Raw genomic sequence first — 12,586 nt, 5'->3', positions numbered from 1 at the left:
TCCTCCTGAAAAGTGAAAACGCACACTCTCTCTGCCTCTCTCAGCTCAGGTGGGGATTCCAGTAGTCATAAAAGACAGAGCCAAACATCCCTAGTGTAGTCCTCCCACCGGAAAAAAAAAAAAGAAGAAGAAAAAATCATGGCTTTCAGTTCTCGTCTCTTATCCAGATCCAAACAGGTAACTACTTTTCCTCTCTCTATTTCAGATCTTCTTATCCTCGTTTCCATTCATCCATTCATTTCCTACCGTAGGATTTCGATTCCTGTTTGTTTTCCCGCAAAATCGAGGAAATGATGAATCTATTAACTCTGATTTTTTTTTTATATTATGTTTAGTTTATAAAACTGAAGAAATGTTGAACTTTTTTAGATATTTTAGATTTTTGGGTCAATGAGGGTTTTTTTTTTTGCTACGATTATTTTTCTGTTGAGGATGGAATTAATTGTTGATTGGGAATATTATATTTTATGGGAAATTCAAATTCTATTGTGGGTTCTGTTAGGGGAATTATCGTGGAATTAAATTAAAAGTTTTTAGGGGTGCCGTGATTTTTCGTTCAATTATTGGGATTTTGTTTTGACTAATAATGATTTATTTTTCTGGGGGTATATTTTGGGTCTATGCAGTTGTATGGAAGTCAAGCCATTTTGAATCAGCAACATGCTTTTCCAGTTCGTTATTATGCAAAAGAGGCTGCTCCTGCCGGGCTCAAGGGAGATGGTCAGTACACCCTTAAACTTCTGTTATTAAATGGGTTTTTTGTCACATGTATTGTTTGAGGACACTCAAAATTTAGCTTTGCCACTTTCAAAGCATGTTGTTTGGAGATGATAAGTACCGGACCAAAAAGTTGAATGTTAATGGCCATGTGACCACATGCATCGTGCTAGGAACTTGAAAAAATATTTTACAAAGCTCAGAGCAAAATTACATTTTAATTTTGTTTTTGAACAGCCCATAAAGCATTTACAACCTTCATACTATGCAACTCTAATCTCTTGGGCTAACAGCCAACCCTCACCAGTTTGGGGATTGAGGTGGTGTTGTTTTTGTTGTTGCTGTTGCATTGTTGTTTGAGGTGTTGTTGTTGTTGTTGTTTGAGGTGTTGTTGTTTTTGTTGTTGCTGTTGCATTGTTGTTGTTGTTGTTGTTGTTGTTGTTGTTGTTGTTGTTGATGATGATGACGACGACGACAACGACGATGGTGATCACAATGATTTATATTGTTGCCTCATATTCTAACTAGGATACTCTTACAATCCAGTTAAAAGTAAAATACTTGGTAATCATTGTCGTTTGTTCATGACTCTATGATCCGTTATAACATCTTTTACTCCTGGTAGATGCAACTATTCACAATGAACACTGTGATGATTTGGTTACTTAATGCAAATCTTCCTTTGAACTAAACAGAGATGTTGAAGGACATCTTTCGGGACATCAAGCAGAAATTTGAGACAGCCATTGGGGTACTTCGGAAGGAAAAGATCACCATTGATCCTGAGAATCCAGCTGCCGTGTCTCATTATGCGAAGGTCATGAAGACAATTAGAGAGAAGTAAGATATTCTTTATTCTTCTATTTTCTGATAGTTTCTCAAGTTTCTTCTGAGGTGTTTCCATGTTTAGCACCCCTCTTTCTTTTGGGTGAGCATTTGGTTTGGTTCAGGTGGATCTTGCATTGAATGGATTTATATTCATTGTTTGTGCTGAATTTGGTATGCTTTCATTTAATGATCTATGATGTATTTACTGGCCTATGTTCTGTCTCTGCAGGGCTGGCTTGTTTTCAGAATCACAAAGGATCCAGTTTACTATTGAAGAAGAAACACAAGATATTCCAGATGCTCGGACATTTTTTCTGAAATTACAGGAAATAAGAACCAAGTAATCCTCTTTTCCAAGATCTTGTCTAACCTGTTCTAGATTTTATTGCTGTAGCAAATGAAGCTTCATGTCATATTTGCTATATATGAATTATCCTCTTACTAGGATGTAGAAGAAATAGCTTTTTTTTCCTCTGCCCTGCCTTGACAAACATTTGTCCCTGTGGATCTGAAATTAAAACTAACATCCCTAGTGACTGATGTGCTATTCATTTGTTATAAATCCAAAGTTATATCGATATCTTAGCATCCCCTTGTTGCATTTCTCATTTGCAATGTAATGATGGATATGGGTTTTTCCGCTTCAGGAGAGGTCTCTCTGATGAGCTTGGTGTAGAGGCTATGACGATGGATGCATTGGAAAAAGTTGAAAAGGAAATTAAGCAACCTCTGATGAGGAATGATAAGAAAGGAATGGCTCTTCTTATGGCGGAATTTGATAAGGTTAATAAGAAGTAAGTGTTGATTTAACAACTAAATATACTTCTTTGTTTTTTCTTTTTTGAATGGTGATGTGGTTTATCTTTACCTGCAAGAGTATTGTACTTGTGATGGTCTAGTATATATGAAAAGTTCTTGATGGAGTTTATTTTTAGCTGCATGATCATTCCTTGCCTTCTGAAGCCTGAAGCTTATACAGTCCTTGGCTGTCTGAGGACTATTCTGAGGACTTATGAATGTTTGCTTTTATTGACAAATGAACCATCTAATGAATTGGTTTACAAAAGAAGTTTGCATGTCTATATATTGACTGGAGGACTTACTTTAAATATATGGACAATCTATATAGTCTATATCATTAAGGAATAGTCAATGTAACTAACATGTTGATTTACTATTACCAGCAACTAATTTGTGTTTGGTAAGTGCACGTTGCGCGGTTGGTAGTTCTAGTGCAGTGAGTTTGACATGGAGATAGTATCCATAGTGGTTTTCTTCCTGGTTCCTTTATGGTGGCTATTGTGATGATTTTGCTCTTTAGTTGGAATTTGTAATATCAGAAGGGAAGTTTTGACTCTTCTTTTTTTCTTTTTTATCTTTATAGGCTTGGAGTTCGTAGGGAAGATCTACCAAAATATGAAGAGGAGTTGGAACTTAAAATTGCCAAGGCACAATTGGAGGAGCTGAAGAAGGATGCTGTCGAGGCGATGGAAACACAAAGGAAGAGGTATTTTTTTATTGTTTTTGTGCTTATTGTCTCGTGATTCTGAACCTCTTGGTTCTAGACATGCTGGCTTCCTACACTTGGCTTCGGGCTGGCAGTAAAGAAATAGGATGGACATGGGTTTAGCTCCCATTTCTTTCTTTTTCTGGGAAAGAGTACTTTTTTCGGAGTCTTTTATTGTATTCCTGATGAATGACCACTGAATAGGGATGTAAGTCAACCCAAACAACTCGAATTGACTCAATTCTAAGCTCGATCGAACTAGTTTAGAGCATAATTCAAACCGAGCTTGAACAAAATTTTAAGCTTGTTTACAAGTAAGTCTAGCCGAGCGTGACTGTTAGGTTGCTCAACTAGGTTTGTTCATGAACATGGGCGTTTTATGTGTTTTTGAAAGCGTTCCAAAGTGGCTTGTTCTAGAGCAATAAAAACCCGTGTTCTATATCTTTAGGAGGTAATGTGTAGTGAAAATAGGGAAAAGATTGAAAAAGCTTGAGGACATTCTCTTATCTCATTATTATTTATTATTATTATTATTTTCAATTTTTTCTTGAATGAAGGTGATTGACAAAAAGGCTGCTCCTTTTGTACAAATTGTTTGGCATAGAAATTCAAAAAAAAATTATGAGTTGTATTTTATGCTCTGAAACCTTTGAAGGCATTCTGGCTAGATGAATTTTGACTGTGACTTGACTTTACCTTTAGGCTTGTTGTGAGCCACCAAGCCTAATGAACTGAGCATGATTAAAAATTTGTATCTGGAGCCGAGCTTGTGCAGAATACCTGTAAAATGACTCGACCTTGACCTAAGCTTGATCAGCACTACAACCTATCCAACCTGAGTTTGATTAATCTTCTATCCGGCTTCACCCCTATCCCTGAATTTGGGTGCTAGCATGAAGTCGATGTTCCTGGAAAGAAAGAAAGAACCTCGAGCAAATTTTTGTGAAACAAAATCTGATTCATGCTGTAATTGAGTTCGACTAATGCCTGGCAAGAACCATGCATTATGTCAAAGCACGGCATACCTGTCCATTTGTCTTAAGTCAGCTGAAATGATATGCTCCCTGCTGGAAAATCTTTTCAATGTCCATTTGAAGTTAGATTGATGAGTCATTAGTGGGATAATATTAGCCTTTCCTTGGTATATATATTTTATTGATAAAATTAATTGATATCACCTGTCTTTTTTTTTTCAGGGAGGAATTTAAGAATGAGAAAGAGGTTGATGTGAGGTCTTTGGACATCAGGAACTTTCTCTAAATCTTCCATGGCTTGTTAATGGTCTGGCTTGATATCGAGCTTTTTTCAGGCACCACCTAGAATGTGGGAAATAACCATCTGTTTTGCTTTGATAATAAAAAGGTGTGCATCACAGCTGTGCCTTTTCGTGTTAATTCAAGTTGATAGCCAGGAGGGGTAACTGGTATTATGTTGTCACTTGTCTTGCAATGAATTATTTGTTTTAGAAAGTCGCTTGTCTTTGCAGACTAATTTTCTTCCTTTTCCCAACTGTATCTAAACATTCATGGTCACATATGGCAGTGTTTAGTCTGGAAAAGAAATGGTTTGCGCCGGATTAAATGGCTGTATAAACAACAACTTGCTTTGCAAAAATGTCAAGGTTGATGAAATTTGGAGTGGGGTTATGTGCTATTTTGAAAGTTCATCAACACCTCCATTAGAGTATCCAATGTTCAGTGCATGGAAGTGAGATTATTTTGGTTCAAGACAGAATTATGTCCGTAGATTGTTTTGGTGATATTCCATGTGCTTTTAGGGTCTCAGAAGGTATTCCTCAAACGAGTCCAGTGTAACATGACCACTCGCTCTGGCCATGATGCAAGTTAGGCTGTGCTTGTGTTTATTCCCAAGTTACAATATGGCAAAAAAGAAAAAAAAAGACTTTCCCATTGCTAGCAAGCATAGAAGAGAGAAAAGCAGCAGCTGATGCTTTAGTTCCTTGTCAAAATGCATGATTTGAAAAGATCAACAAGACTGTACTCGTTAGCTTGATTGCTCATTTTTACGGTGCATATTTTTGTAAGATTCCGTTTCATTTTGTTTTTTAAAGCTCAAAATAAACCCTAAATTTTACTCTCAAACCTTTACTGGTTTAAGCTTTGATTTTACGACATCCACGGCCACTTGTTCACCACATTGATTTACCCCCTCCCATGCTAGATCATGCGGAAATGCTAATTTTATGAAGGCTAATTTATCACAAGAACAATGAAGGACTTCTTTTTAGAATGAAATCTCTCTTACCATGACCCAAATTACTTAGAGATCCAACTTCTTCTTCTTCTTTTTTTATTCTTCCCTTCTTAAATTTAATTTTTATTCTTCTTATTCTTTTTATGTTTTTTTTATTAATTTTGCAGTCAAGTATCCTCAACAACAAAAATAATTCTATATGTTTGATACGGTACAAAAAAATAAAAAGATTGTATTAGCTTTAAAGGACTCATAGATAGCGTTTGGTTACTGTTACGAGATAGAAAAGACGGAGACGGTGAAGACAGAGAAGATGAGATAAAAAAAACAGAAATATAATTATGTTTGATAATGATATACAAAATAAAGTGACTATCTCTATATCCTGTTTGGTTACAATGGACAAGACAAAATAAAATATAAAAAAATCTAGTTTACTTTTAATATATATTGTTATCAAACTTTTATATATATATATATATATATATATATATATATATATATATATATATATATATATATACTTTAGTTTATATTGAGTGTTGAAATTAATAGTATTATAATAAACTTACTTATAAAACCAAAACTGACTTGATATATTGATTCAAGACTTGGATTGGTTGGAGTTTAAAAAGAATAAAGGAATGATTGACTTGATCTAGTGAAAAACCCAAGTCAGCTTGAGATAAAACAGGGTCAAATACACGTTGATTTTTTTGAAGAAAAAAAATCTAATCAAAACAAGGCTGCTTTGATTATTATTATTTTTTAAAATGGATCAGTTGGGTTGACCCTCTCAACCCGTGACCTAAACCTTGTCTCGGATCAACTTCCGAGTCAGGTTTTAAAATAATGATAATAATAATTTTTATCCTTATATTGACTCGGGTAAACCCAGGTTGACCCTCTTGATATGTGATTCATGCCTTTCCCCAAATTGACCCTCAAATTAAATTTTAAAATTATAATAATAACCATTTTTATCTTATGTTGACCCGGGTCAACTCATGTTGACTCTTCTGACATGTGACTCGGGCCTTACCCCGGGTTGATCCCCGAGTCGAGTTTTAAAACTATGATAATAATCACTTTTTTTTATGTTGACTTGAGTCTTGTCTCGAGTCAACCCCTGAATTGAGTTTTAAAACTATAATAATAACTACTTTTATTTTTACGTTGACTCAGGTCAACTCAAGTCAACCTGACCCGTGACCCTCGACTCTTGAGTTGAGTTTTAAAACTATGATAATAACTATTTTAATCATTGTATATTTTAGTTGGACAATTTTGGAGTTGAGAGTTTTTTATAAGGATATTTAAGGAATAAAAAATAAAAAATATTGTCTTTGAAAACATATGCTCTCTATACCTCTTATTTTTAAAGAACAGAAATTCACTTTAAAATTATTTCAGAGATAAATTTATTTTTATATCTCTATCTTTTTAATCAAATACATTTTTATTTTCATTGTTTTTATCCTTTTTGTTTTATGATAATAACCAATCACTATCTATAAAATTTCTCTTGCAAAAGGGATATCTAGTTTAAAGTTTGACTTAATTATAAGTTGTTATAACTAATCATTAAACAGTATAAAAAAAATTAAACATTCCTTTAATTATTGTTGATCATCAAAGATTTTTTTGAAATGAGAATCCGTTACTAATTTGTATTTTTCTTTACAAAAAAATATCATCTTTCCCTATTAAATTTTCACATTTTATCTACTTTTTTTTTTCATTTTATATTTATAGAAAAGAAAAGGCACTTGAATTTGACAAAAATAATAATTTATAAACAAATTAAAGAATATAGGGCTTAAACACATTACAATAATAAAAAATAATAATATAAGAAAAACATTATAGTTATAGATTCATTACACTATCAATTCGCGTTTTTTTTCCTTGAAGAATTTTTTACTCTAGTAACAAATTTTTTTTCTTAATTTTGACATTATATATTGCATTGACTAAATTTAGAACTGATAATTTATTTATATGGTTCTTGTTATATTAAAAAAAAATTAATATTAAATTAATGCTCGACTTGACAAGATAAAATTCATTTTTTTTACTTAAAACAAATTAAACTTAGAAATAAAGTTTGACATTGAAACAAAAATACAACGTTTTTTTTTCCTTTACTACACGTGAGGTGCATTAATCTTTGTCCTCGAAGTTTTCTCATTTTTTATTTTTTATCCATTTAAGAAGAGAGAGGGTCCTTGAAAAATTGAAAAATTAAAAAATAATGGATGTAAACCTCTAGCCTAAAAATAAGTGAATAGGTGGTAAATAGGGTAATTTTTAATTTAAAAATAATAAATTAAAAGGAAAATTATTGTGATATTTAACTTAAAGTTTAGATGAAATAAAGTAATAAAATCAATACGTGAATGTTTACTAGTAATGAATTATATAAACTTATAATTATCTTTAATGAAGAAATTTTATCAAATTTGGGGTGAAACATATTTAAAAAAGTAAAAGGAAATTTTAAATGAAATAATGTATGATTTTACATGTATAATTGTGTTATTTTGATAAAAAGCGGTGAAAATTATGAGGATCATTTTATTATGATTTTAGATGGGCATCTCCAAATGAATTATTTTGATAATCTTACAATTTAAGTAAATGAAATAGTATGCAAATCTGAATTTTGACATAGATATTTTTAAAAAATTATTTTGTGTGTATAATTTTTGGAGTTTTTTATTCATCTATATATTTTTTTAAAATATTTTTTATAGATGAAATTTATTTTTTAAAATAAAACATATTTTCAAAAAATATTTCTAATAAATATAGCCTTGTATAATTTTTTTTATTTAAATAATTTAATGTGTGTGTTTATTTCTATTATCATTTGATTGGACAATTTTTTTTATTGATTAACAAGATTTAGCAAATATAACCGAGTAAATACCTTATCTTGCGAGATTAAATATTTTGATCTACACGTGTTTCTTGAATTTTTCAGTTTTATTTTTAGTTAGCATTAATAATTTTGTTTTTAATTTATCAGCACACATAATTCTAGATTTATTTAATTACATGTATGCATAAACTTTTTGATTTGCACTTTAGAGACTTTTTAGCTACATAAATGCGTAAAAAAAACCTGCATTTTTTTTTAATAGGAGATAAAAATATCTTACGCTCGGTGGAGCGCGAGTCACATAACTAGTAAATATAATGAAACATATAGAAAAAGAGCACTATTCACTAGTTAGTTTCTAAAACAATATGAACTAATTTATTTTTTTGCCCTCGTTTGTTTTTTAAGTATAAATTTAAGAGAAATATTATTTAATCCGTTTAAGTCCATGACTCAGATCATAAGTTTGACAAGTTAAGCCATAACACCCAAATTATTATTTATATATATAATTTTTCTTTTTTAATTTATTTTTTAATTAATTTTGATATTTATATTTCAATTAATACCACTCATCTATGAATTTTTATATTTGCTTCTTTAACCTTTTAGATATAGATTTTTTTAAAAATTATTTTGTGTATGTTTAATTTTTGTAGCGACTTTTTTTTATTCATCTATAATTTCTTTAATATTTTATATAAATAAACTTTATTTTCTAAAATAAAAAAATATTTTTAGATAATATTTCTAATATGTGCATCATTGCATAATGTTTCTTTTCTTTTCTTTTATTTAAATAATTTAATGTGTGTGTTTATTTCTATTATAGTTTGATTGTATAAAAATATTATTTTGATTAATAAGATTTAGCAAACACAACCGTGTAAGTATCTTGTCTTACAAGATTAAATATTTTTATCTACAAATGTTTCTTGATTTTTCTAGTTTTATTTTTAGTTAACATTAATGATGTTTTTTAATTTACTAATACACATAGTTCTTGATTTATTTAATAATATTTATGCATTAATTTTTGGACCTACACTTAACTTTTTGAGCAATAGAAATGCCTGGAAAAAATGCACTATTCACTAGTTAGTTTCTAAAACCACATCAAATAATTTATTTTTTTAAAACTATAACCAAGTTATAATTAACTTTTAAACTTTAAATCAACTTAAAAATGGCTATTTTAGGCTATAAGAAATTTAAAATTCGGTAAAATAACACAACTAATTTTTTTTTTGATAAAATAACACAATTTATATTTGTTGCAATTCCAAAACATAATATATAAAGAAGTCACCATTAAAAAAATACAGTGTTAAATAAATAAATTGCGCTTAAAAGCCATGACATTTATACCATGTTGCAATTGAAAAATATGAATATTTAAAACCATGCTATTTCACCGATTATTTTTTAAATTGTAATATTTTTAATTTTCTGTGTTAATTGTTTTTTAAAATAATCCTTAAAAATCCCAAAAATTGGAAAACAATGAATCTGAAAATGCTGTCGTTTAATAAAAACTTCCCATCAGTCAAGTTCTATTTTTCACCACCGTCATCAGCCTCTGCCTCTGCCGCCAAAGCTTCTGTTTTCGCTTTGGTAAAATCAGAAAAGAAGACAACGGGGATGATGATGATGATGATGATTAAGAAGAATCTAAAGTCTCTATCTTTTGAACTACAAAAATCAAGGTATGTTTCTTCTTCTAAAATCCCATTCCTTTCTCTCCACACCAACCCTCAAAACCACAACAACAAAGACATACAAGTAGATGCCATTTATAACATCATAAGTAACTCAACTTCCTCTCAAAACCTCAAACAATCCTTAAAATCAACTGGGGTTTTTCTCTCGAATGATTTGATAGATAAAGTGCTCAAAAGGGTCAGGTTTAGCCATGGAAACCCTTTACAAGCACTTGACTTCTTTAATTTCACTGCTGATAGAAGAGGGTTTTATCACTCTTCTTATTCTTTAGATACCATGCTTTACATTTTGGGTAGGAGTCGCAAATTTGATCATATTTGGGATGTTTTGATTGATATCAAGAGGAAAGACCGGAACTTGATAACTCCGAGGACTTTACAAGTTGTTTTAGGTAGAGTTGCTAAGGTTTGTTCTGTCAGAATGACCGTGGAGTCTTTTTGGAAGTTCAAGAGATTGGTTCCGGTGTTTGATACTAGTTGTTTTAATGCTCTGTTGAGGACTTTGTGTCAAGAGAAGAGTATGAGCGATGCGAGAAATGTTTATCATCATTTGAAGAAGGGTTTTAGGCCCAATTTGCAAACTTTTAACATACTTTTGTCGGGGTGGAAGTCGTCAGAGGAAGCGGAGTTGTTTTATGAGGAGATGAAGGAATTGGGTGTCAAGCCTGATATTGTAACGTACAACTCGTTAATTGATGTGTTTTGTAAGGGTAGAGAACTGGAGAAGGCATATGGGGTGGTTGCGAGGATGAGGGAGGAGGATATATTGCCGGATGTGATAACATATACTAGTATTATTGGTGGGTTGGGTTTGGTTGGCCAGCCTGATAAAGCAAGAGATATGCTGAAGGAGATGAAGGAGCATGGATGTTACCCAGATGTTGCAGCATACAATGCTGTGATTAGGAATTATTGTATTGCAAAGAGGCTAGATGCTGCTTACAGTTTGATGGCTGAGATGGAGAGTAAGGGCATGAGTCCAAATGCAACTAGTTACAATTTGTTCTTTCGAGTTTTTTCTTGGTCAAATGACTTGCGCAACTCTTGGGATTTCTACGGGAGGATGATGGATGCTGGGTGCCTGCCGAATACCCAGTCTTGTATGTTTCTCATCAAGTTGTTTAAGAGGCATGAAAAGGTGGAGATGGCACTTCAACTTTGGAATGATATGGTAGAGAAAGGTTTTGGGTCATATATTTTGGTATCTGATGTGTTGCTTGGCATGCTTTGTGATATGGGCAAGTTGGTTGAAGCAGAGAAGTGTTTTTTGCAAATGGTGGAGAAAGGGCATAAGCCAAGCAATGTTTCTTTCAGAAGGATTAAGGTGCTCATGGAATTGGCAAACAAGCACGATGCCATTCGGAATTTGTCAGAGAAGATGGCTATTTTTGGGTCATCAATTCGAGCTCCTGAAGGCATGGATGAGAAAGAATGTTCAGACCCAGTTCCTAGTTTATAACGTGTTTGTGACTTGGAAGTTCCAAATTGTGACCTTGAGCATCTAAATGACTGTGCTACCAAGCTAATGCCCTACAGAGGAAGGGGATAATATTTTTTTCGGTTGGTTCTGTTTTCTTCTGTTGGTAAACGGTGAACAATTCTTCCTCAAACCATTTCAAGGAAACAATGGGCAGAACGGATCTTCTGCCAGCCATCCTTGAAATTTGTTCTGTTTAATGCATGTGAAAAGTCAGATGTGTCTTACTTGGCAGAACTCGAATCAGAAAGTTCCATCTTGTATCTGTCAATTCTTAGTAGTTTCTTATGCCCAGAAACAATCCCGCTCTTCAAATCTATCTTCAACACTGGGTGGGTCGTGAGCTTCAACTGAGACAAGGCATCAGCATAGAAACCCAAGCAGATCCCGAGTGAATGAGAGAGGAATTAGCGTTTACAATACTTGGCATAAACCTGCAACTAGCTGCTTTACTGCTTCTTTGTTGGTGTTGATATTGGATTCCTTTTTCAGGGCAGAAACCAAGGATGAGAAAATTGGTGATATGAAGTCAGGGATTCAGAAACTCTATCTGGTTCATGGATAGGTTTGATTTGATATTTTACTTGAAGCATTCGTCGAAACCAAGAGAATGACCCTTCTGTTTTGGATCACAGCTCTAATCAACTGATTGGATATAGCAATTTTATGCGTTAATGCAGCTTGATTGCCAGGGGATAGCTTTCTATGATGGCAGCCCTACTGCTATGAAATGACATTCAGGAAGTTCCCATCTTCGCAAGCTTCCTCACCCAAGTGGAGGGTCATATGCAAGCCGGAAACGAATTGCTTACATTTTAATGCGTGGAACATTAACACCATCGTGTAAGGAGCAAGTTAGAATCGATCAACTTGCAATGTCAGTTGGTATTTTATGAACAGCCACCGCACAAACTTCTGCGTCCGCCAGCCAAACTGGCTATTTCCATTTTATATCAACTGGTTATTGGGTAAGATCTAATCCATCACACTCCATCGTGTAATTTGATGTTTTCAAGACATACAGAAACTCAGCGTTCTTTCTTCCAAGCCCATATGGTTTTGTCAAGTCCACTAATCGATCACTTTTAACATCTCTCAACTGAGATAAGGTGGTGGCGCCACCCACCCACGCTCCTTAATCATGGCAGATAAGCTTGAAAGAAAACCCACCACGGAAATCATACCTTTTCATGCAAGGGAAAGTAGCAAAATTTCACTCACAATGCGTATGTGAATGA

General features: G+C 32.8%; 2 protein-coding genes across 2 annotated transcripts; both read left to right on the top strand.

The window, feature by feature from the left end:
• On the top strand, nucleotides 1-4,738 carry LOC7456270 (probable ATP synthase 24 kDa subunit, mitochondrial). The gene is made up of 7 exons (XM_002310002.3): nucleotides 1-177; nucleotides 627-720; nucleotides 1,413-1,557; nucleotides 1,775-1,885; nucleotides 2,193-2,339; nucleotides 2,930-3,052; nucleotides 4,249-4,738. The coding sequence occupies exons 1-7, from the start codon at nucleotides 139-141 to the stop codon at nucleotides 4,310-4,312; spliced, it is 723 nt and encodes a 240-aa protein (XP_002310038.1). The 5' UTR covers nucleotides 1-138; the 3' UTR covers nucleotides 4,313-4,738.
• A 4,900-nt stretch (nucleotides 4,739-9,638) lies between these two features.
• Nucleotides 9,639-12,395, top strand: LOC7456271 (putative pentatricopeptide repeat-containing protein At1g02420). Its single transcript, XM_002310003.4, has one exon. It carries the CDS (start codon nucleotides 9,654-9,656, stop codon nucleotides 11,328-11,330), a length of 1,677 nt encoding a protein of 558 aa, XP_002310039.3. The 5' UTR covers nucleotides 9,639-9,653; the 3' UTR covers nucleotides 11,331-12,395.
• The last annotated feature ends 191 nt before the right edge of the window (nucleotides 12,396-12,586 follow it).

Source organism: Populus trichocarpa, chromosome 7 (genome assembly GCF_000002775.5).
Source record: "Populus trichocarpa isolate Nisqually-1 chromosome 7, P.trichocarpa_v4.1, whole genome shotgun sequence".
Taxonomy (NCBI): Eukaryota; Viridiplantae; Streptophyta; class Magnoliopsida; order Malpighiales; family Salicaceae; genus Populus; species Populus trichocarpa.
The sequence above is the reverse complement of the archived record's forward strand: the minus strand, read 5'-3'. Positions and strand labels throughout refer to the sequence as shown.

Excerpts from the sequence above, each read along its gene's own strand:
- LOC7456270 (XM_002310002.3), top strand. The coding sequence starts at position 139 with ATGGCTTTCAGTTCTCGTCTCTTATCCAGATCCAAACAG. Across the intron at positions 1,558-1,774 it reads ATGAAGACAATTAGAGAGAA|GGCTGGCTTGTTTTCAGAAT; the intron begins GTAAGATATTCT and ends CTGTCTCTGCAG. Across the intron at positions 2,340-2,929 it reads TTTGATAAGGTTAATAAGAA|GCTTGGAGTTCGTAGGGAAG; the intron begins GTAAGTGTTGAT and ends TTATCTTTATAG.
- LOC7456271 (XM_002310003.4), top strand. The coding sequence starts at position 9,654 with ATGAATCTGAAAATGCTGTCGTTTAATAAAAACTTCCCATCAGTCAAG.